General features: G+C 31.2%; 3 protein-coding genes across 13 annotated transcripts; 2 read left to right on the forward strand and 1 right to left on the reverse strand.

Annotated features, from left to right (window-relative positions):
- Positions 1 to 138: 138 nt before the first annotated feature.
- Positions 139 to 5,370, forward strand: LOC111426161 (protein tyrosine phosphatase Meg). The gene is made up of 12 exons (XM_023060543.2): positions 139 to 525; positions 604 to 893; positions 1,002 to 1,218; positions 1,290 to 1,410; positions 1,465 to 1,552; positions 1,609 to 2,010; positions 2,063 to 2,214; positions 2,894 to 3,105; positions 3,155 to 3,616; positions 3,715 to 4,064; positions 4,120 to 4,407; positions 4,465 to 5,370. Exons 2-12 carry the CDS (start codon positions 612 to 614, stop codon positions 4,534 to 4,536), a joined length of 2,646 nt encoding a protein of 881 aa, XP_022916311.1. The 5' UTR covers positions 139 to 525; positions 604 to 611; the 3' UTR covers positions 4,537 to 5,370.
- Positions 5,304 to 6,539, reverse strand: LOC111426162 (methyltransferase-like protein). 3 transcript variants are annotated; one of them, XM_023060545.2, is made up of 3 exons: positions 6,398 to 6,539; positions 5,567 to 6,228; positions 5,304 to 5,513 (listed from the first exon to the last, which is right to left on the reverse strand). In XM_023060545.2, the coding sequence occupies exons 1-3, from the start codon at positions 6,481 to 6,483 to the stop codon at positions 5,371 to 5,373; spliced, it is 891 nt and encodes a 296-aa protein (XP_022916313.1). In that variant the 5' UTR covers positions 6,484 to 6,539; the 3' UTR covers positions 5,304 to 5,370. The 3 variants fall into 3 exon arrangements, with proteins under 3 accessions (XP_022916313.1, XP_071051948.1, XP_022916312.1); XM_071195847.1 differs by having other exon boundaries at positions 6,337 to 6,485; XM_023060544.2 differs by having other exon boundaries at positions 6,283 to 6,485.
- Positions 6,540 to 6,939: 400 nt separating this feature from the next.
- On the forward strand, positions 6,940 to 19,664 carry LOC111426104 (alan shepard). 9 transcript variants are annotated; one of them, XM_023060468.2, is made up of 8 exons: positions 6,940 to 7,326; positions 12,280 to 12,480; positions 12,808 to 13,031; positions 13,086 to 13,144; positions 13,255 to 13,379; positions 15,148 to 15,576; positions 15,680 to 15,871; positions 16,052 to 19,664. In XM_023060468.2, exons 2-8 carry the CDS (start codon positions 12,331 to 12,333, stop codon positions 16,235 to 16,237), a joined length of 1,365 nt encoding a protein of 454 aa, XP_022916236.1. In that variant the 5' UTR covers positions 6,940 to 7,326; positions 12,280 to 12,330; the 3' UTR covers positions 16,238 to 19,664. The 9 variants fall into 9 exon arrangements, with proteins under 9 accessions (XP_022916236.1, XP_022916229.1, XP_022916231.1 ...); XM_023060461.2 differs by lacking the exon at positions 6,940 to 7,326 and adding an exon at positions 8,290 to 8,670; XM_023060463.2 differs by lacking the exon at positions 6,940 to 7,326 and adding an exon at positions 8,291 to 8,670 and having other exon boundaries at positions 15,689 to 15,871.
- Positions 19,665 to 20,659: the final 995 nt, after the last annotated feature.

A 20,659-nucleotide genomic window follows, 5' to 3' on the forward strand; every position in this document is an offset into this window, starting at 1 on the left:
AATTCATTCTGATAAATAACAATAAAATCATTTGATAACAAAATGATAAATAAATTGCTTCGTTTTCTTTTTAGGTCAAAGAAACCAATAATTATTTTTTATTAAATTTATGAATCGATTTATTGTTTTCGCAAGTGAATGACTCATTTATTCGATTCCGATTAATCGAAACGAACTTGAATCGTTTTTAGTTCTCTTTTTATCGATTGAATGAACGGGTTTCATTATAACGGGATTATTTTTAAATTTCCCGCTCGATACGGCGCTGACAACCTAAAGAAAAAGATTAAAGATGGTGCCCAAACCCACTTGATGCTATAATCAAATCGAAAGATTTTAATTCTTAACCAACTAAAAGTATCAAATACCACCAAATGTGATAAAATCCGTCTTAAATAGCTCATTAATTAGATAACGGGGAAGAGGATGTGCATATTTGCGTGGTTTTTGTGACCCCATGAGGAATATATGGATAGAAAATAGTAAACATAGGACCAGGAATCGCAGAATGTGAAAAGAAACTCGGTAATGATTATGATTTAACACTAAAACATTTTAATTTAGATTGATTTATGAGGCAAATACTTTTATTTGAAATTTTAGGTTATGCCATGATCGAAAGTGTGTCTCGTAGGGCGCTTTCAGGGTCTAGTGGAACTTACCACGTGCAAGCTTTAGAACTGGCAGCCGCTAGGGATCGAAAACAGGACGGTTTCGGCGTCGTAGTCCATTTTTTAGACGACACGGAGCATTGTTTTAACGTCAGCAAACGTTCGAAGGGTTCCGCTTTACTAGACCAAGTTTATCAACATCTCGAATTAATCGAAAAAGATTATTTCGGATTAAATTATTACGAAAATGGGGGTTCTAGCAATAATAAACCCGAATATGCTGTAAGTAATTTACTTATTTATTAGATTAAGTAACATAACATTAAAAATTTCATAAATGTCATTTTTAACATTTCAATTAATGTAAATTTTTTATTAATTATTAAAAAGAAATGGTTAGATCCGTCCAAATCAGTTAAAAAACAGCTTGGAAATAACCAAACTCATCTATTTTTTCGAGTGAAATTTTATGTATCCGATCCGAGTAAATTACAAGAAGAATATACGAGGTATCAATTTTATCTTCAAATACGAAGGGATATTTTGGAGGGGCGTCTTCAATTACCGCCGAGTACTGCCATTTTATTAGCTAGTTATATTGTACAATGTAAGTTGAGTCATTCGCTTATTAAGCAAATTTATTTTTTTTTGTTAATTCATCGAAAAAAATTTTTATAGCTGAATTAGGTGATTATCAACCTGACGAGCATGGCCCCAATTACTTGTCTAATATGCAATTGGCGCCCAATCAAACGGAAGAGATGGAACGGAGAATATCGGAGCTACATAAACTGTTAAAGTGAGTTGCAAATAATTCTTTTTTTAATTTTTAATGTATCGTTTTACTTTTTAGGGGTCAATTACCGGCTGATGCGGAGTTTAATTTCTTGGATCATGCGAAACGATTAGAGATGTATGGAGTTGAATTATACAAAGCGAAAGTAATTAATTTAATTAATTCCCTTGCAAATTTTCATTCATTATATTTTTTAAATAGGATAATAGCAGTAAAGATATTCAATTGGGGGTAACATCGCTTGGATTAGTTGTTTTTCAAAATAATGTACGAATCAACACCTTCTCTTGGTCCAAAATCATGAAAATATCCTTTAAAAGGAAACAATTTTTCATACAACTTTTACGAGAACTCTCCGAAAATTACGACACCCTCCTCGGGTTTAACATGGAGACTTATCGGGCTTCGAAAACTTTATGGAAATCATGCGTAGAGCACCACACCTTTTTTAGGTTACATTCTCCTAAAGTTCGGAGAAGATTTCCGTTCTCTCTTGGCTCTAAATTCACTTACTCTGGAAGAACTGAGTTTCAAACCGTCGAAGATGTTAAGCAGCGGGGAAAACTGGAAAGGAAATTTGTTCGATCCCCCAGCAAAATTTTAGTAAGGATTAAAAATAATTTGTTTGGTTACTTTTAATAAAAAATTGATTTAGATTAAATCACCCCCACCTCCGATATTAGAAGAAAAGGGGAAAATAGTTCCAGCTCCGGCGCGACCACCACGACTTTATAACGATAAAATCACCTCAACGGGGCCGAAAGAACCTAGAAAAGCTTGGGAGGATGAATCTTTAATCACTGATGAGTAAGTTTTAAACAAATTAAAGTATAATGTCAAGAAAATTTGTAACCTCAAAAAGTTTTAAAATTTTAATCTTATCGCAAAAAATAAAGAGCTAACTTTAATATTGTAATGAAAACCTCACCTTAATGGGGCCGAAACAACACAAAAACGCTTTGTGGTCACTGATGAATAATTTAAATAAAAAGAATTTATAACCTTAAAAAAAGGAATCTATTTTATCGGCTTTATTGACATTTAATATTTAATTAAAAAAAATTTATTTTTGATGAAAATTTTAATCTTATCTCAAGAAATAAGGAAACTAATTTTAATATTATAATGATAACCGTTATCAGAATTAATCTTGCTAAAACACCTGATAAAACATCGATTATAACCGTGTTTTATCACTTTATGACTAAAAAGCTATTCGAATCAACTTCCTTAATTTCCGAAGGACACAAATGGTGTCACCAATGATTCTAAAATGAGTTTAAAATGTACCACTTATTACGTTCCCAAACGTAAATCTAAAAAGTAAGTTATTTTTAATTAACTTGAATTAATTTGAGTTAAATTGAATTGAATCGAGCGATTAAAACGTAAGATAAAGTAATGTAATTAGTTATTAGATTGTTGTTGAGAGTATTGTTCGGAAACGATAACAGATCCAGTAGCTAATGTCGAAAAATTTAATTAGGAATGGTACAACACCTTTTACACCCGGGTTAGCAGCGAAAGTTTTGAGTTACGTTGATGAGGAGCCCCCTTCTCCCACCCAAAACGGCCTTTACGACACCCCTCCGTACAGTGCAAGTCACTCACCCACTTTACGACCTGAAGATGATGATGGCTTAGTTAACGTGGTGTTGTACCCCGATTCAGATGGAAAATATGGGTTTAACGTTAAAGGTAACCTTCAAATAATTTAAATTAACTTTAATAAAAATCATCATTGTAGGCGGCGCTACGAAAGACGTCCCAATTTTAATATCAAGAGTTGGTCTAAATACCCCAGCCGATAGATGTAATCCCCGATTAAACGAAGGGGATCAACTCCTACAAATAAATGGGCAAGATGTTTCGAATGCTTTACACAGTGTGGTCGTTCAATTAATTCATGAAGCTAGAAATACTGATTCCGGGAAGTTAGTTTTGACGTTAAAACCGAACGTTCTTTATAATCGCGATGATTACGATGAGAGTTTGCAATATTACATGCCAATTGGGGACATTTTATCTGGCGAAAACGTTATTTTAACACCGTTAGAACAAAGCATGGTTGAGTTATCCGAGGGGTTAATCACCGGAAGTTTATTAATGGAATACGAGATTTTATACAGGAAGCACCCGGATATGACGTGTGATGAAGCAGAAAAGGCTAATAATATCACAAAAAATCGATATCGAGACATATCACCTTGTAAGTATAAAAAAACCTCATTTTTTTAAAAAATTTGACACAGAAATACATAAACATAACCTATAAACTAAATTAATTTTTTTTTATTAATGATTTAGATGATGCAACGAGAGTTATATTAAAAAATACGACTGAAAATGATTATATTAATGCGAATTACGTTAATATGAAGATAAATGGGACTGAAATTATTAATAAATACATTGCGACTCAAGGTCCGCTTCAATCAACAACGGAAGATTTCTGGAACATGATTTACGAGCAAGATTGCAATTTAATCGTAATGTTAACGACATTAACAGAAAGGGGGCGTCCTAAGTGCCACAAATATTGGCCTTGTACTGGGGAAAGTATCGGGTTTGAGAATATCTCGATTAAATGTCTTCATGAACAAGAAGATTCAAGCGGAAGTTTTATTTTTAGAGATTTTATTTTAACAGAAAATATAGTTAGTACTAAAATTAATTTTTTAATGAATTGATTAATTAATAATCAATTTTTAGAGTAAATCGGAGAGGCAAATTCGTCACATGCAATATGTAGCTTGGCCAGATCATGGAGTCCCAGATTCTCCGATTCAATTCCTCGATTTTACAAACCGCGTGCGAGACGTGCGAAAAATTAGCCCCGAATCGGTGATTGTCGTGCATTGTAGCGCGGGAATTGGACGAACGGGGGTTTTGGTTTTGATGGAGACCGCTTTGTGTTTGATGGAAGCGAGCCAGCCGGTTTTTCCTTTCGAAATTGTTCGGACAATGCGACAGCAACGTGCCATGATGATACAAAATGCTGTAAATTGTAATGTTAGTTTATTAATCCCTAAATTAACTCGTTAATTGATTTTTTAGAGTCAATATAAATTTGTGTGCGAAAGTGTACGGATGGCTTTTAATCAAAGGGGCTCGGAGGAGACGAAATAATTTTTTATTGGCCTTAAATACGCCTTAAAAGAAGTTAAAGAAGCAGCTAAACGGTGGCTTAAGAAGTATAAATCCAGTAATCCTGATTAAAATGATAATACTCAGATTAATTATTTTTTTTTTTTTGCAAAATTAATATTAGATAGCTACATTTTATTTTTTGTCCTATTTTTACTGCTTAAGGAATGTTTATTTTACATAAACCACCCTGTACGATGATTCAATTATTTTTTAACTTCATTTTAATTTTTCAATTTATAAATAGTGTATATTACTAAGATATAAATGAAAAAAAATCTTATTACTATTGTAATATCATTATTATTATTAGTTTTAACGTTAATTTATTTTTTGTTAATCTCTAATCAAAGTTTATTTTACCCGTGAACTATTATAACTTATTTTACTTTTTAAATTTACTTAAATATAATTATCTTAATTATTATTATTATTTTGTTTACGATTATTAACGATTTTTGGTCCAAAACGTAGCACTTATCCTGCCATATACATTAAATAAAATTATTTTAGATTATAAGAAAAAATATGAAAATAATTGTATAATTCTGATAAAAAAAAACGAAAAAGTGTGTAAAGTTAATCACAACTTGTTAAAAAGAAAAAATTTTGTGCCAACTATCTCCGATCATATTTTTAACGTCATCGTAACTAGCTTTCTTAATTTTTTCTATTTAATAGGTCGTGTAATAATTAATGTAGTGCTAAAACTAAAAAAAAGTACAAAAAATTAGTGACGTTTTCAGCACTTAAATTGAATCCATGTATATTTTGTATTATATGTGTTGATAAAAACATTTTATTAATACAAATTAATTAATTAATTTTCTTCCGATACTTCCCCTGAATCCAAATTCGATACATTTTCATAAATTTACCCCGATTAACTTGTAACCGCCTATCAACGTGGTTTTGTACCTCCTCGAATCCTTCATTTTCAAACATACTTTTAATCTCACCTTAAAAATTGAATAGTTAATTAATAACCACAAAAAAATAACTAAATATTAACCCGCATCGAAGAAATAAACCATCGTTCCATCCCCTCGCACATAAAAATTATCCCCGATACACCTCCCTTGCTTAAATCGTAATTGAGCCAAATCATATCTTCCATAATCCCTAAATAAAACTAATCCCCCAGGTTTTAAGTAACGATAAATCTCTTTAATGATATTCCCAAACTTCTCGGGTTTAATTGCTGATAGAACAAAAATCATTATAACAACATCAACACTATTCTCTTCAAACGGCATTTCCCACTTTTCTTCTGTTGCATCGAACACAAAAGGATTACACCGAGATGGGTCATACTCCGGATTTTCTTTCAAAATATTAATTGCAGTCTCGGAAAAATCGCAACAATGCATAAGAAGCTTTTTTCCCTTTGAATATCGAAGTATCGGAAAAACCGTGTTTCCAACGCCACACCCCAACTCGAAAAACACCTTATCTAACCCTTCGTCAGTATCACCAAGCTCGGGAAACTCCGTCATCAACCAATGTCGATCCTTAAAGAACCGATTCGAATGCACCGAATAAAAAGAATCCCAAAATTTGTCCGCCTCATTTTCATGCTTTGCAATATCGTCTTTTGATAACTTTATTACTCCGTTTAATTCGACTTTTCGTTTGGCTTCTAATTCTTGATTTTCGTCCCATTCAACGTTATCCCTATTTTAAGAGAAAAATTTATTATAAATTAATAAGTGATTTTAATTGAATTACCAAGCGTTAAATTGATAAATCTTATTTAAATCCGTTAAAAACCTGGAACCTAACCTAGGTTTTTTTCTGAATTGAGTGTGGCAATTTCGAAATTTTGTAAATATCATTTTCGTACCATGCGTTATGTTGGAAAACATCTTCTTCGTTAATTAGAAATCTATTTCCGAATTGGGGGCGAATATCTTCGAGGTTTTCACCCATTATAATTAATTAATATTTTGGAGACTCAATTTTTAGGTTATATTTGAGATTGGCAAAAATTACAAAAGATGTCGCTTTTAGATTATTTGATTTTATTAACTTTTAATGAACTAAATTTATTCTTTTGTGATTAAATGATAAATCTTAAATTAATTTGATTAATTATTGATAATATTGTATTATTTTAGCTTTATCTTATGTTTTATATTAGATTTATTTAGATTCACGATAAATGTATACTAGATGGCGCTGCTTAGAGAGAGTTTTGCTGAAAGAAATAAAATTCTTATTTAAGAATAAATAAGTTGAGATATAACTAATGAAGTTAAAATAATAAAATCGTATTGATTTAGAGTTGTTTTAATTAATATTTAAAGTTTAATTAATAAAATTTGGGTTGGGTTCAGCGTATTGCGTTGAGATGGTAAGACTGTCTTAACGTGACGTCACGCAAAGTGACATTCAGTACGTACTTCAATACAATTCAATGCAAAGTTGAGAAGTAGGGCCGACGTCCCCGAGGGTATTTTTTTTTCGATAATTGAAAGAGTTTTGAACGGCTACCGGAGATTTTTTATAAAAATTTACACAGTGCAAATAAGTACAAACGCGACGCGAAGACTGACGCAACGTGATTGGCCGCTTTTGAGGCATTTTAGAGCAATTTTTGACATCTGTCACCGGAGGGCGTAGACGGTAGGAATTTCCACACACACCGGAATCATCGTTTCAACGACGACTTTTCCAACAAAATAACCCGACCGGCCGGTTTTAAGTGCCTTCAAGAGACTCAAATGAGCCGGACCTCGTAAATTCACCCCCCAAGACAAGTGTTTTGAGCAGGTGAGGAAAAAATTTATTTTTTTAGTTCTTAGCCGGCTACGAGTCCTGTCAAAAAATGATTCCTGTCAAAAGTGACAGCTCAATTTCGAAAAAAAGTTTATTGATTTTGTTCGGTTTATTTTTTATATTTGCGAGTTCTATTTTTGGATGTGAAATTTAAAAAGACGTGACGTGAAACGTTTCGCGATTTCTTTGATTATTTAGTAAAAAGTGATGGTGATTCATTTATATCGAAATCAATTCCGGGTAAATACGTTTTATTTATTAATTAATTCGTTAATTATTAAGTTTTGAAGCGATTAAGAAATTATTATCAAATAATTACAGTTGGCATTAAATTTCGGTTTTGAAGGAAATTTTTTGAAAATCTAACCTCACTTTAATAAATGTCAATTTAAAAACAATGTAATGACCTTGAAATATTATTTTTTTTTTTTATGGTTATAATTAAATGAGATATTTATAAATTTGTTTAGTTAATTCGCTTTAGATAAATATTTATCTCGGTACGAAACGTAATAATTTTTTGTGTTAAAATTTTGTGTTAGAACCAAAAGGGGTCGATGACCACGGCGCCACCACCAGACGAAACCCCCTCCCCCGTTTCTCTATAAACCCACCCCCACCGAAAAAGCCCCGTCTACGACCCGAACGAACCCGTCCAAAAATTTGCCCCCCAAAGTTTGAACCCCTCCCAAGAAATTTTTTTAAGTCGCGTAAACACCTGGGAAATTTTTTTTGGCATCGATTATTAAGGGATGTGAACCACATTTAATAAAGATTAATTAAATAAAATTATTTTATAAAAATAATTAAAAAATTTTGATTTAAAATTAAACAATTAAAAAAATAACTAATAATCTTTAGATATCTGTAAATTAATAGTGATTTAGCGCCATCTATCGAGGAATCGTGCAATAAGAAATGTCTCTCCCACTCCTTCGCGTTTTCAAGATGGTGTCCGCCGGCGTAGAACGGCACCGTCCTCGCCGCCGTTAAGACTACCGCCGTAGCCGCGCCCCCTTCCCCCAACCGGAAAAAAGGGGCCCCCGTCGGGTTATTTAGTGGTGTACGGTGAATAAGTAGGGCGAAATCCGCCATGTGACCCCCCAATTAATACGTGCGCGGTTCGTGTCACACCCCGCGAAGGGGCGCCGGCCCTTGCAACTTAAAAATTATATTAATCAAGATCTGTGATAACTAGGTTAGAATTTTATAAATTTAGTGAAAATTCAGAAAAAAATTGTTTAGTGGTCACTTTTACTTTGCGCTTTAACCCCGATTATGGCCGTCAGGATGGAGGTGGCCCCCGCAACCGCCCGGAAAATCAACTATAAACTCGCGGTAGGTGTCGCCCCCTTAATTCGATTTTAATTATAATTCTCGATTTGTTTTTAATTTTATTTTGCTATTTTTGACAGTCCAGGGTGCGTTGACCCCCCTCGATTTCTACACAGATCGGTCGATAATGTAGTTATTTTTTTATTTTTTTTTTTTCATATGTTTTGACAAATTACTTTTTATTCGTTCAAAAAGGGGTTATTTTAAAAAATATTAATAATAATTATTGGGGATTTTTTTTCTATAATAAGATAAAAAATCGAAATCTGTCAAATCTAATTCCTGTCTTGCGCAATAGATGCCGTAAGCACGCCCATCTGATCTCAACTGTAAACGTGTGACTTCCGTTTTTTTATTTTATTTTATTTTTTTTTTATTGTTTTTAATGAAAATATTTAAAAAATTAATGTTATTTTAAATTTGAATTGATTTCGTGCAAAAAATCTCGAATTTAGTGACCTTGAACATAAAACGGGTATCATTGAACTTGGAGTATTAAAATAAACTTTATTTTTAGAACCCCTAAAATTTTCACCGGACGTTTTTCTCCCCTCGTTTTAAACTCAAAATAAATCTTAAAATCAATACAAAAAAATTCTTCAATTCAACGTTTCAAATATGACGTTTAAGTTGACGTTTCAGATTTGGCATTTAAAATTTGACGTATTAATTTTAATTTCTTTTGACGTTTATTTTGACATTTAAAATTAAATTTTTTTTTGTTTTAATGAAATATTTGGTGTAAAAATAAAAAGTGGGCGTAGAAAGACGCGCTAGAAACCCCAAGAATCCCGTTGGCCTTGAGCCGGAGGATCGCGACGTCGACATCTGGCGGTGCTTTCGCGAAAAGCGGCGCGCATGTCCTTCGGAATCCGCCGTGTTTAGTCTGCGAGGGCGGAATCGTAAATCCGTCGACGTTGATTCTAAAGGGTGACCTTCCGGAAACCGTAGTCCGATGCACTTCCGCCATGCTTTCGGGGCGGGGGTTTTGGTGACGTCACGAGAACGTATTTGACATTCCAAGTCAAGAATGCAACGGTTAATTTAAAAAAAATTGTTTTTAATTAATTTGATTTAAATGATTTTCTAATTTATTTAATTTTAAAATGAATTATTTTATTATTTGATTTTTAATTTATGACGACCTCTTCCTCCCACTCCCGACTTCCTTCTGCAACAGGAAGCAACGTTCTTGTGAATCAGTTATCACCGGAGTGTTGACCGAGTTGTCCGCGAGTGCATCTCACAATTTCTTTATCCCCTTTCCCCACTCATATCAATGCCTTATTAATTAATTATTTTTGTGTTAATTATAATTTAGTGATTGGTGAAATTAAAAAAAAAAAAAAAAAATGAAATGAATTGACTTTTTGGTTAGGTAAGAAATTGTTTTTATTAAAATTAAAATCGTTTTCGTTCCGGAAATCCTTTTAAAGATTAAATTCATGTTTGGACATAGTTTACGATAAGGCTTTAATAGATAAGATCCTTCGTAATGGGGTTTTAAATATGTTTACTTTTAAAGGTTTGTTTTTAAAATTTTTTGAATTTTTGTAATTTTTAAAATGGCTTTTTAAAATTTAATAAGATTGAAATTTGCAATGTGAAGTGCACCATGTCAATGTGTCAATAGCCGAAATGTCGTCATCGAAAGAGGTCGCCACCGGAGGCCATCTGTCCGCGCGAGTAGAAAGCTGCGGCCGTCTCTTTTTCTCATTGGCGTGCACGTTCTTCTTTTCACGTAGTTGTACGGGGTTATAGCGGTAAATCCGGGAGATCCGGGATCACCGACCAAATTCTTACACATAACCTCTAAAAGAAATTTATTGATACGCAAAAGAAATTCTCGCTCTTATTAACATTAATTATTTTTTTACATGTTTTCTTTTATTACATTAATTTTTGTTAATTAAATTATTTTCTTTTAATTTTTTTGAAAATTAAACTTTTTTTTAATGGAATAAAAAAATTAGACATTCGGTGTCCTTGCGAGGTCATCGTCCTGAAAGTAGGCGACTACTCTGTATGTATGTGTGTTGGTCGTCGCCGTCTGCTGTTGGTGGTGCTGCTTTTACCGCGCCGCAGAAGGCCGCGATCCTCACCTTGAGAATCTCTTTCCGCAAAACCGTCACACATCCGGGAACCGGAAGAAAATTCCAATCGCAAAAGTAATAATTTCACTAACAAAATAATTACATTTCTATTTAATCTAATCATTTGACAGCTCAATTTGAATGTAACATTAAGGTTATGTTACATTACTTTTTATTAATTTTATATTTCATTTTAAATTTCAAAATTATTTTATTTTTATTACCTAAATATTTTATTTGATCCTCTAACGTAATTTTGCATTAACATAATATCAAATATAGCGCCTTGCCCGCAAGCGACTATACATTTTATCTTAGTTTAAGCCTAATTTTGAGTTATACAGTGAATTTCACTTAAAGATGCAATATACAATAATCTAGTGCTGAATAATAAAGAAAACTAGATTAACACTTGCACTAATATTAACACTAGCACTAGAAACATTTATGACATTTCATTCACAACATATATTGCGAGTTATATGAAATTCTATGTATGATATCAAATAAAGCGCCTCGCCCGCAATCGCCCTCATCGTTTAATTAAGCGTAATCGTGTATTGTTGATTAGTGTGTCAATTTGGTGTAAACTCTACTGTCTCGGCCGCAAGCGACCTCTGCGTTTTATAAAGCGCAATCGTGTGTTATTGAATATTGTGTCAATTTAGCATAAATTGTACTGCCTCGGCCGCAAGCGACCTCGACTTAAACGTAACTATGCATTGTATCTTGGGTTAAGCCTAATTTGGCATTACTATTATATCAAATATAGCGCCTCGCCCGCAATCGACTTCGGCGTCTAAAAAAGCATAATCGTGTCTTGTGGATTACTGTATCAATTTGGTATAAACTCTACTGCCTCGGCTTAAATGGAATCATTAATTTAACTTTGTGGATTTCATCACAATTATTTTAAAATTTTTGGTTTAAAGAAATCATGTTTTAACACGTTAATTGCGAGACACTCGATATCGCGCGATGCAAGTTCTCACGAAACGGCCGATCACGCGATATCGTATGGAAGAAACTATGGAAAAAAATGACTTGGCCATCACACGAAACTTCAATTTTTAGCTTGGTAATGAACGTGTTAAGAAGTAATTTTTATTTTTTATTCCCTAATTGCGATCTCTATTGACAACTACCTTAAATATTAATATATTATTAGTTCCACTACTCGCCGAACAGAAGCGCTACGGTCATTTTTTGAATTACATTTATTTATTGTTTTCTTTTCCCTCATTTTACGTTCGCTGGTTCGCAATATTTAAATAATATTCATATCGGTGATTAATGTTAAAAATTGTTAATCGTTTTTGAATTAAATGTTACAAGGTTGGTATTTCTGCTTCTTATACTCATATGTCACAAGTAATAGGATGCTTTAAGAATTCGATTTTAGCGAATACAGGTTAGAAACATCCTTTTTGATTTGACAGTTCAATTACAATGTAACATAACCTAACTTTTTATTAGTTTCATATTTCTTTTTAAATTTTAATTTTTTTTTGTTTTACAGAGTGGTAACGGCGATTTAAGAACGCCGTGTCCAGCAGGAGTATCTTCTCCGATGGCCACTCAACATCATACAGGTTATAGGGCGCAGGGTTGGGCCGCGCCTCCGTTTTACCAGGCCCGTTACCCACCCCAAGGAAACCCACCTTATTTGCAGAACTCGAACAGCGCCAACAATTCCTACTCATCGGCCAATAATACAACGGTAACAAAAAAATACTATAAAAAAAAGCTATTTTGATTCACACTCCATATCATTCGTCAATTATTACTCACTAAATTCACGTTCTTAAGTTCTTATCACACTTAGAATGTCATTCTAAACCACGACCGATAACAAAAAAGAAACGTTTACGATTCAGTTGTATTTTGGATAGTTAACAGTCATGTATGATGATTATTATTTTAAACTTGTTGATGATATACTTAGTTATGTTATTGGTGGTGATAATGGAAGTGATCAGGTTATTTTCTTTTAACATAACCTTTTTTTAATTGATAATAAAAACTTTTTTCGATTTATGGGTTTTAGTATGCGAATAATCAGAGGGTTGCAACTTCCCCGAGCAACACCAGTAGCTCGAGTAGTCATACAGGCAGCCAAAGTGGCACAGTCTCCAATGTGAGCACGTCGAATATGCCCTCGACGTCTTCGAATTCAAATTCGGGCTCGGAGACCCTATCAAAGACCAATTTGTACATAAGAGGATTATCGGCTAATACAACTGATAAAGATTTGGAAAATATGTGTAAAAAGTAAGAAAAATTGTTTTAATTTATTCAAATTTTTAATTATTAATTTAATTTTAGGTTTGGAACGATTATTTCGACTAAAGCCATTTTGGATAAAAATACTAACAAGTGTAAAGGTAATTAAAAATTATATTAGAATAATTTTATAGGCTAGTTTTATTTCGTTGCTAATAGCAACAGTTTGTATTACTGTCAAAATCTAAATTAATTTTTTTTTTTATTTAAGGTTATGGTTTCGTAGATTTTGAACACCCGACGTCAGCGGAGGGTGCCGTTAAGGCACTCACAGCGGCAAATGTTCAGGCTCAAATGGCCAAAGTGGGTAACAGCCCCCATTATAGACTGCCCACTGTACGTTTGCATGAAAGTAATTGCTTATTACCTTTCTTGGAGCGATTTTATTCGAAACTCAAAAAACTTATTACGTTAATTTTTAATAATATTACTTAATAATATATATATAATAATATATATTAATATATTACTTAATTTAATTTTTGATGGGGCGTTAATAAATATTTTTGGCTTTCGAGTAAATTGTCGCCTCGTCTCTCTAAATTCAAGTCTAGCAAATTTTTATTTCAATTCCCGAGTAGCGCACTCTACTGATAATTTGATATAACAGCTTGCCTACTTAACTATTTTACTACCGTAATACTACTTTATTTTTATTACTAAGTACTAACTAAAATTCGAAGTCGTGCGGATAGATTTGAATTTGGTCGGATAATTTGTAGGTTAGAAATCGATATGTTTTAATTTTTTTTTTTGGTTAAATTTTTATTTTCTCGGAGCCCGTCCACTAGCTGTGCATGACTCGATATGATTAAACTAAGAAAAAAGATAAAAATTAACAAAAAACAAATTTTGAAACGATTTATTACAATTAGAGTTAATTAATTGTGTCGAGATGACCGAACGTGGTGCTTAGGCCTTCGATGTGTATATTTGTTTTTTTTTTTTAACTTTTATTTCATTCTTTATTTCATTATAAAAGAGAAATGGGTCAAATTTGGATTTTTAGGATGTTCTTTTTTAATTATCTAGCTGGTTAGTTTTACCCTAGTACTCAATAATTAAATTAATCATTATTAATTAGTACAGCCCCCCCAAGGAACTTTCTATACTTTGCTTTTGCTTTGCGATAACATGAATACTTTTAAAATTTAAAATAATTTCTTCAAAAAAATCGTTCAACCTAACCTCTCCTTTTTTGACATAAAAATACAAAGAATATAGTATAACTCGAAGAGTTCTAGATCAACTCCTCACTCACATCTTAACTTAATTGGTTTTAAATTCCTTATAATCTCAATAAATCAGAGAGGGATACGCTTAATTTCCTTTATCAGAAGATTTAGAAGGGGTTAATTTAGAACTCTCTTTTAGTGTCCCAACGAAAATTTATATACATAACCTAAAATAATTTTTTCACTTCATTTTTAATTATGAGTATCATTATTTGAAGTGAAATTGATATTTGCACTTTAAAAACTTTGATATTAAATCTTAATTATGATTTGAAGCAATAAATTTAAAAATACTTTAATAAATTTAGATTCATTAATAATTTGAGTTTAGGTTGTCCTTTAAAATAAAAATGAATTCGTACTACATCGATCGTAATTATAAATTAATATTTTAAAAGGAAGTTTTTTTTAAACGGCTTGAAATTAATTTTTGAAAATTTTAAATTATTAATAATTAATTAATTTAAAGTTACATGTTATTATTTTTTACAATTAATCTAATGAGATAAAGTAAAAATGGATTGGTGTCCCTGCTAAAAACTGTCGATAACAAATGTCAACTTGTTTATTTTAATTGTGATAAATTGGGAAGAAAATAAAAATTTTTCGTTCAGACACTAAATGTTTATACTGTAATAACATCACAGAAGAAATAACAAAGCAAATTGCATGCTGTACAGGCATTAATTAAAGTAATAATAACATAAAGAAAATCACAACAATACTAACAATGAATTTAAAAGGAAAAAAGCAAGAATCGTATCGAGCAAGAAACTGTAACCTTTCGAAATTAATTTAAAAAGTGTTTAAAATTTTAATTTTTTTTCTCCATTTTTCTTTTTATTTTTATTCTTGGTACTACCGATAAGCAGCAACAGGAACAAGATCCTACGAACCTCTACATCGCAAATCTTCCGTTAAATTATAAAGAGAGCGACGTGGATAAGTTACTTTGCCAGCATGGTCAGGTGATTTCGACGAGAATTTTGCGCGATTCAACGGGAACGTCGAAGGGAGTCGGGTTTGCTCGCATGGAAACCCGCGAAAAATGCGAACAAATCATCCAAATGTATAACGGGATGAAGATATCCGGATCGAAAGAGGGCTTGCTAGTCAAATTCGCGGACGGCGGTAATAAGAAAAAGAACGTTTACAAGAATAACGAGAATAACAAGTGGCGGGACGGCACCGATTCTTGCATACCAGCTGTTTCTTACGATCCGAGCGCTTTGGCACAAAACGGTGTACCCGCAGCTCATATGGTGCCCACTATTACCGGATTTAGACCTTATAGTCAAGTTAGTATTTATTTTTTTATTTTAAATGAACGTTTTAAAATCATTTTGGTTTTGAGGATTGCGTGTTTGTAGTTGACCGAAAAAAATAGGGCTTATCTTCTAGTATTTTCAGGTTCAAAATTATCCAATTCCCGCTGGGACCCAATGGGTGCCTCCTTATATTATGTCCGCAGCTCCGATTGCCTCAATGGATGATAGTTATAATATTCCGAGTCATATGGGACCTTATAAAAATGATGGTCAAGCTCCAAGGGGTATTTCTGTTATGATGCCTTCCTCAGAGTATATGCCACAGGTTAGTTTTTTTTTTAATTTAAAATCGTAATATTGAGGTTATGTAGTAAAAGAAATTGGTTGGTAACGTGATTTAAATAAAATAAAATTTGGTTGGTAACTATGTTTGTCATTATTAATCAGTGGTAATCTAACCTCAAAAGAATATTTGTATTGATTTTAATTGATTTTGTGTTTTTAGCTTACTGCGCAAATGGGTGCGGTTCAATTAGGTTCAGGTTCGTACATTTCTCAACCTTACCACCCCGCTTATTATCAACCGCAATTTATTTCGATGCCGGTCGCTGACTCGGAACATACTTCGAATGCGGCAAGTCCCGAAGATCCGTACCCAGCGGCGGCGTATCAACAGCAACCCCAAAAATAAATTGATGACAGTATAAAAACCCACTTCCCGTCGACGACAGCTTATAAAAAAAAAATTAGGAACATCACTGATTTATATGGAACAATAACGAGGATAAGGATGAGCCCCTGATTTAGTTTTCGGCGTCCCAAAACATTCCATCCTAAAAGAAAAAAAAATGCAAGAAAAAGATTAATCCTTTTAAATGATTTGATTTGAGGGGCTCATTATTTTAAACCTTTTTTGAGGTTAGTTTAAAAAAAAAGGTTTCGGAAACTTTTTTCCCCTTATACTTTTAATTTAAAAGGTAGTTTGTTAGTTAGTTGTTAGTTGTATTTAGATTATCGTAAAAGAATTTAATGGTAACTTTAATTGCGCGGAATCGATGGTAAAAAAAAATTAACTTGATAACGATTAAATTAAATTAAAACGTGAAATATATACAATTTTTGTTACTTCTCGATTTATTTGATTTTATAGAGATTTTTTTATTTCAATCTTGTTTATATATTTTTGTGTCTTTAAAGAACTAGTCGCTGATTGTTTTTTTTTTTTTTTTTTTTTTTTAATTAAGAATATATATACTTTAATATATGAAAGATTGTTAATGTAAATATTTTGAGGAGTATCAAAAATCGTAATTATTGTAATTATGACGATCTTCCTGAATCGAAATGAATTAAATTAGGGAGGAGGAAACCCGATTATTTAATTAAAACAAAGAGAAATAGAGGTTATTTTTGATGCCGATAATTATACATACACTCTTTAAAGATCGAGTGGGGAATAAAATAATTAATAGGGTTTTTTTGATAACACAAAATTAAGTTGGGCTTTTATTTTCGATTTAGATCCAGCTTTTATTGTGTTATGATTGAAACGGTTAGCGAAGGATTTTTTATGGAATCAAATCTTCCCTTTTACTACTAATTAGACTCTAAAGATTTAAATAACCGATTAAGAGAGGTAATACAAAGTAAAATGGACTGACTTCCAAGAAAATGATTAAAACGATTTGATTTGTTTGTTACGGAGGACTTTTTGAGGTTAATTTTTTTTGGGTTGGAGTTGAATTGTAGTAGAGGTTTTCTATTGTAAATATTTATGGATATATATTTTCGTTAGGTGATTTTTGTAGGATTTGTAACAAAAAGAAGGAAAAAAAAAAAAGGAGTAGACCCCCCGGAAATGATGATTTTTCTCCGATTAGTTTCCGATTTAACAGAAATAAATAAACAGCATAATGAAATAATAAGCGATGATAAGACTGATGTTTTAAAAACCGCGTCACAAAATTATGTAATGCAAAAACACTGCGGCTTCAAAATGAGTGCGGAAGAAAAAATGGTTAAAGCGAAATGATGAAAAATGAAAAACAGTTTTAAGTAGATATATTTTTTATTATTTATTATTATTTAAAAAGAAATTCTATTGAAATATTTATAGTATTTATCAAATTAGAGAAAAATACTCTTCTTTTTTCTTTTTCGTTTTGATTTTAAATTTTATGTAAAAAGAGCGACATTTTTTTTGTTTTAATTTAATTAAATTAAAATTAAGGGAAACATTCCACGATTTTTTGCAGCAATAATTTCGACGTGCAATTTAATGTTTTATTTAAAATCAAGCGAAAATCAAAAAAATTTCTTTTAAAATTGTTTTTTTCGAAAACTCTTCGAAAATGAATTTATTAGAGAGAGCGTGGCAAAGTCGAAAAATAAAAATAAACTCAAAAAAATAAAAAAACTTAGCCAAAAAAACGAGAGAGATGATTAAAAAATAAAGCATAAAACACGTTATATAGTTATATCGTGCCTTTTTCAGCAAAACCCACCGACAGGGATCTACTGAAAAAAATATTTTCATATATTTTTTTAAAATTGATGTTTTTCTTACAACTTGTAAAACCAAGTAATAAAAAAATTAAAATAATCGAAAAAAAATTAAATAATCACGACGAATCGCACGGATCGTGTACGATTACTTTTGACGCCCCCGCTATGTAAGAATCTCCATCTTAAAAATTTTAAAATCTTATATACAGGTGCGGGCAAAAGTTTTTTTTAATAATTTTTTTTTAAGTTTATTTTTTGTGTGGAAGAAGAAAAAATGATTTATAATTTGCCAAGTCGCTACATCACATCAAATTAATTATAAACAAAAAAGGATTTATGATGATTAATTTCAAATTTAATCATCAATTTATATTTTAAATCATCGTTCTTTGCTCACTTGAATTAGAAAAAAAAAATATTATTAAGATACGTCCAAATTAAACGCCATTTAATATGAATGTATCTTCTTTTCTACAAACGAACAAGAGACGTTTGCTGCTTCCTTCGAAATCGAGAGGAAATTTGTATAGAGTGTATAAATAATAATTAAACAAAAAAAAACGCGTAAGGAATAATAATATTTTGTAAGATTCTAGTCGTATATATTTTTTTTGTGTTGAATTAGATATTTGGGGTCTCGCGTTATAATTATTATAATTTAAATTAGGGCGTCGATTTTTTTTTGGGAAAAGAAATTAAGCGAGATAAGACTTGGATTATAATGGTTTATAATAAGATGATGTAGTTAAAAAAAAACAGTTTATTTTGTAATACACGATACACTCGGCGAGGACGGGGTGTGTTTTGAACAAAAACCTATTTTTTAGACGTGCGTGTATTTCAATGCGTTAAAAATACGAAGACGAAGATGTTCGATGAGTTACTTATATAATAATATTAAAAACTCGCGCCCTCCGAATCGACGACAAGGCAGTTTGTAAAATATAGGTGTCCCAAGAGAGAGGTCACAAAAATAAAATAAAAAAAATTAAAAAAATCTTTTTAGAAACTAAGTCTAGAGTTAGCAAAAAAAAAAAAAATCGAAGAGGAAGAAAAACCGTAGCTTGTAGATGATTTATTTCGTTTTTCTTTATCACTTTTTTTTCTTTTTTAGTTGATAGCCGTTTTATAGCTTTGTTAGTTAGGATGTAAGAGTAAAGTTTAAGAAGAAAAATGGTGTGATGATTTAAAAAAGATTTGTAACGATATAAAAGGAAAGGAAATGAGTGAAAGAAAAATTTAGCGTAGAGAAACTCTCTTTTTAGGATAATAGGTGGTAAGATATAAAATAATATAAAAAAAAACTTAAATAAAAAAACAGCCGAGATTGGTTATAACTTGCAAATTTCGAAAAAGTTTATATTATTTTTTTTTTTGCAAACTTTTTCCTCGAGGTGCAAAGATTTAATTTGCAAGTTACGAACAATTTGCAAAAAAAATTTAATGATTAAATCTAAACGATAAACGTAAGGATTAAATTAAGGTACTACTATAGTATGTGTTTTTTATTGTTGAATTTCAAAATGCGAACGTGAACCCTTCTAAACTTTCTGTTCATTTTGTACCGTAGGCAGTTGTGTTAATAAATAAATTGTAAATTGTCTACTGTAAAATGTTAATGTTTTTTAAACTCCTATTTAGTTATTAAGATTATTTTATTTAGGTCTATTTGATGATAAAAAGTAATAGTGCGCCATCTATGACAGGTGTGCAGAACTTACATAAAATCGGTTGCTAAACAACTAAGTTACCTTCATTAAAGCGGCGTCATGTTTGTTTTATAAAAATTAAAGAGCAAATTTTATTTAAATTAATATATTCATATAAACGAATAATTAATAAATAATTGAGTTAACACGCTACGTGGTGAGTAGATACAAGAATAGACACAACAATTTTTTTTTTAGGTTATGATGGTTATTTTTGTTAATTATAAAGGTTAAATCTTAAGCAACCCTAATTATTTTATTTTGGTTTACGAAGAATTAATATTTGTACAATGATATCTTTATGAGAAGAATTTGATGTTTTTGAGGTAAATACTTTTTATTAAAAAATCCTTATTTTTAAGTAAAGTAATTATTTAAGTTAAGTGTTGAATAAATTGTTATTAAACAAAATATTTAAAAATGAAGCGACATCTGTGAAAGATGTGAAGAAACGCAACGGTTTGCTAGGCAACCAAATAACCTAAAATCGAAGCAAATAAGATGCTTCTTATTTGGTTTTAAATAATTTATTTTTTACTTAACTTAATTAAAAATAGATGACAAATTAATAACAAATAATTAAGTTAAAACTCAACTTGGTGAGTTTATTGGAAATGTGTTTATTATTAACCTTTTCTTGTTAAATCAAACAATTTTTTTAGGTTATGCCAACACTTTTTTTGTTATTTATATTTTAAGTTATAAAAAGTGTTCAATAATTATTCTGTGTCAAAGAAGATACATTATGTTAAGGTAAGAATATTATTGCAAATGTAAATTTATTAATATTAAAAAATTAAGCGCCATCTATGGAAGGTGAGTGATACCGCGTCGGTTGCTAAGCAATTTGTGAAATTCCAATTGTTTCCAAACAAACAGATATATTTATTTTATAAAAA

This window comes from Onthophagus taurus, chromosome 5, assembly GCF_036711975.1.
Source record: "Onthophagus taurus isolate NC chromosome 5, IU_Otau_3.0, whole genome shotgun sequence".
In the NCBI taxonomy this organism is placed as follows: Eukaryota; Metazoa; Arthropoda; class Insecta; order Coleoptera; family Scarabaeidae; genus Onthophagus; species Onthophagus taurus.

Excerpts from the sequence above, each read along its gene's own strand:
- LOC111426104 (XM_023060461.2), top strand. The coding sequence starts at position 8,611 with ATGGCCGTCAGGATGGAGGTGGCCCCCGCAACCGCCCGGAAAATCAAC. Across the intron at positions 13,145-13,254 it reads AAATACTAACAAGTGTAAAG|GTTATGGTTTCGTAGATTTT; the intron begins GTAATTAAAAAT and ends TTTTTATTTAAG. Across the intron at positions 15,577-15,679 it reads GATTTAGACCTTATAGTCAA|TATTTTCAGGTTCAAAATTA; the intron begins GTTAGTATTTAT and ends CTTATCTTCTAG.
- LOC111426161 (XM_023060543.2), top strand. The coding sequence starts at position 612 with ATGATCGAAAGTGTGTCTCGTAGGGCGCTTTCAGGGTCTAGTGGAACT. Across the intron at positions 2,011-2,062 it reads GATCCCCCAGCAAAATTTTA|ATTAAATCACCCCCACCTCC; the intron begins GTAAGGATTAAA and ends AAATTGATTTAG. Across the intron at positions 4,408-4,464 it reads CCATGATGATACAAAATGCT|AGTCAATATAAATTTGTGTG; the intron begins GTAAATTGTAAT and ends TTGATTTTTTAG.
- LOC111426162 (XM_023060544.2), bottom strand. The coding sequence starts at position 6,419 with ATGTTTTCCAACATAACGCATGGTACGAAAATGATATTTACAAAATTT. Across the intron at positions 6,229-6,282 it reads ATTTATCAATTTAACGCTTG|GGATAACGTTGAATGGGACG; the intron begins GTAATTCAATTA and ends CTCTTAAAATAG. Across the intron at positions 5,514-5,566 it reads GGTTTATTTCTTCGATGCGG|GTGAGATTAAAAGTATGTTT; the intron begins GTTAATATTTAG and ends TCAATTTTTAAG.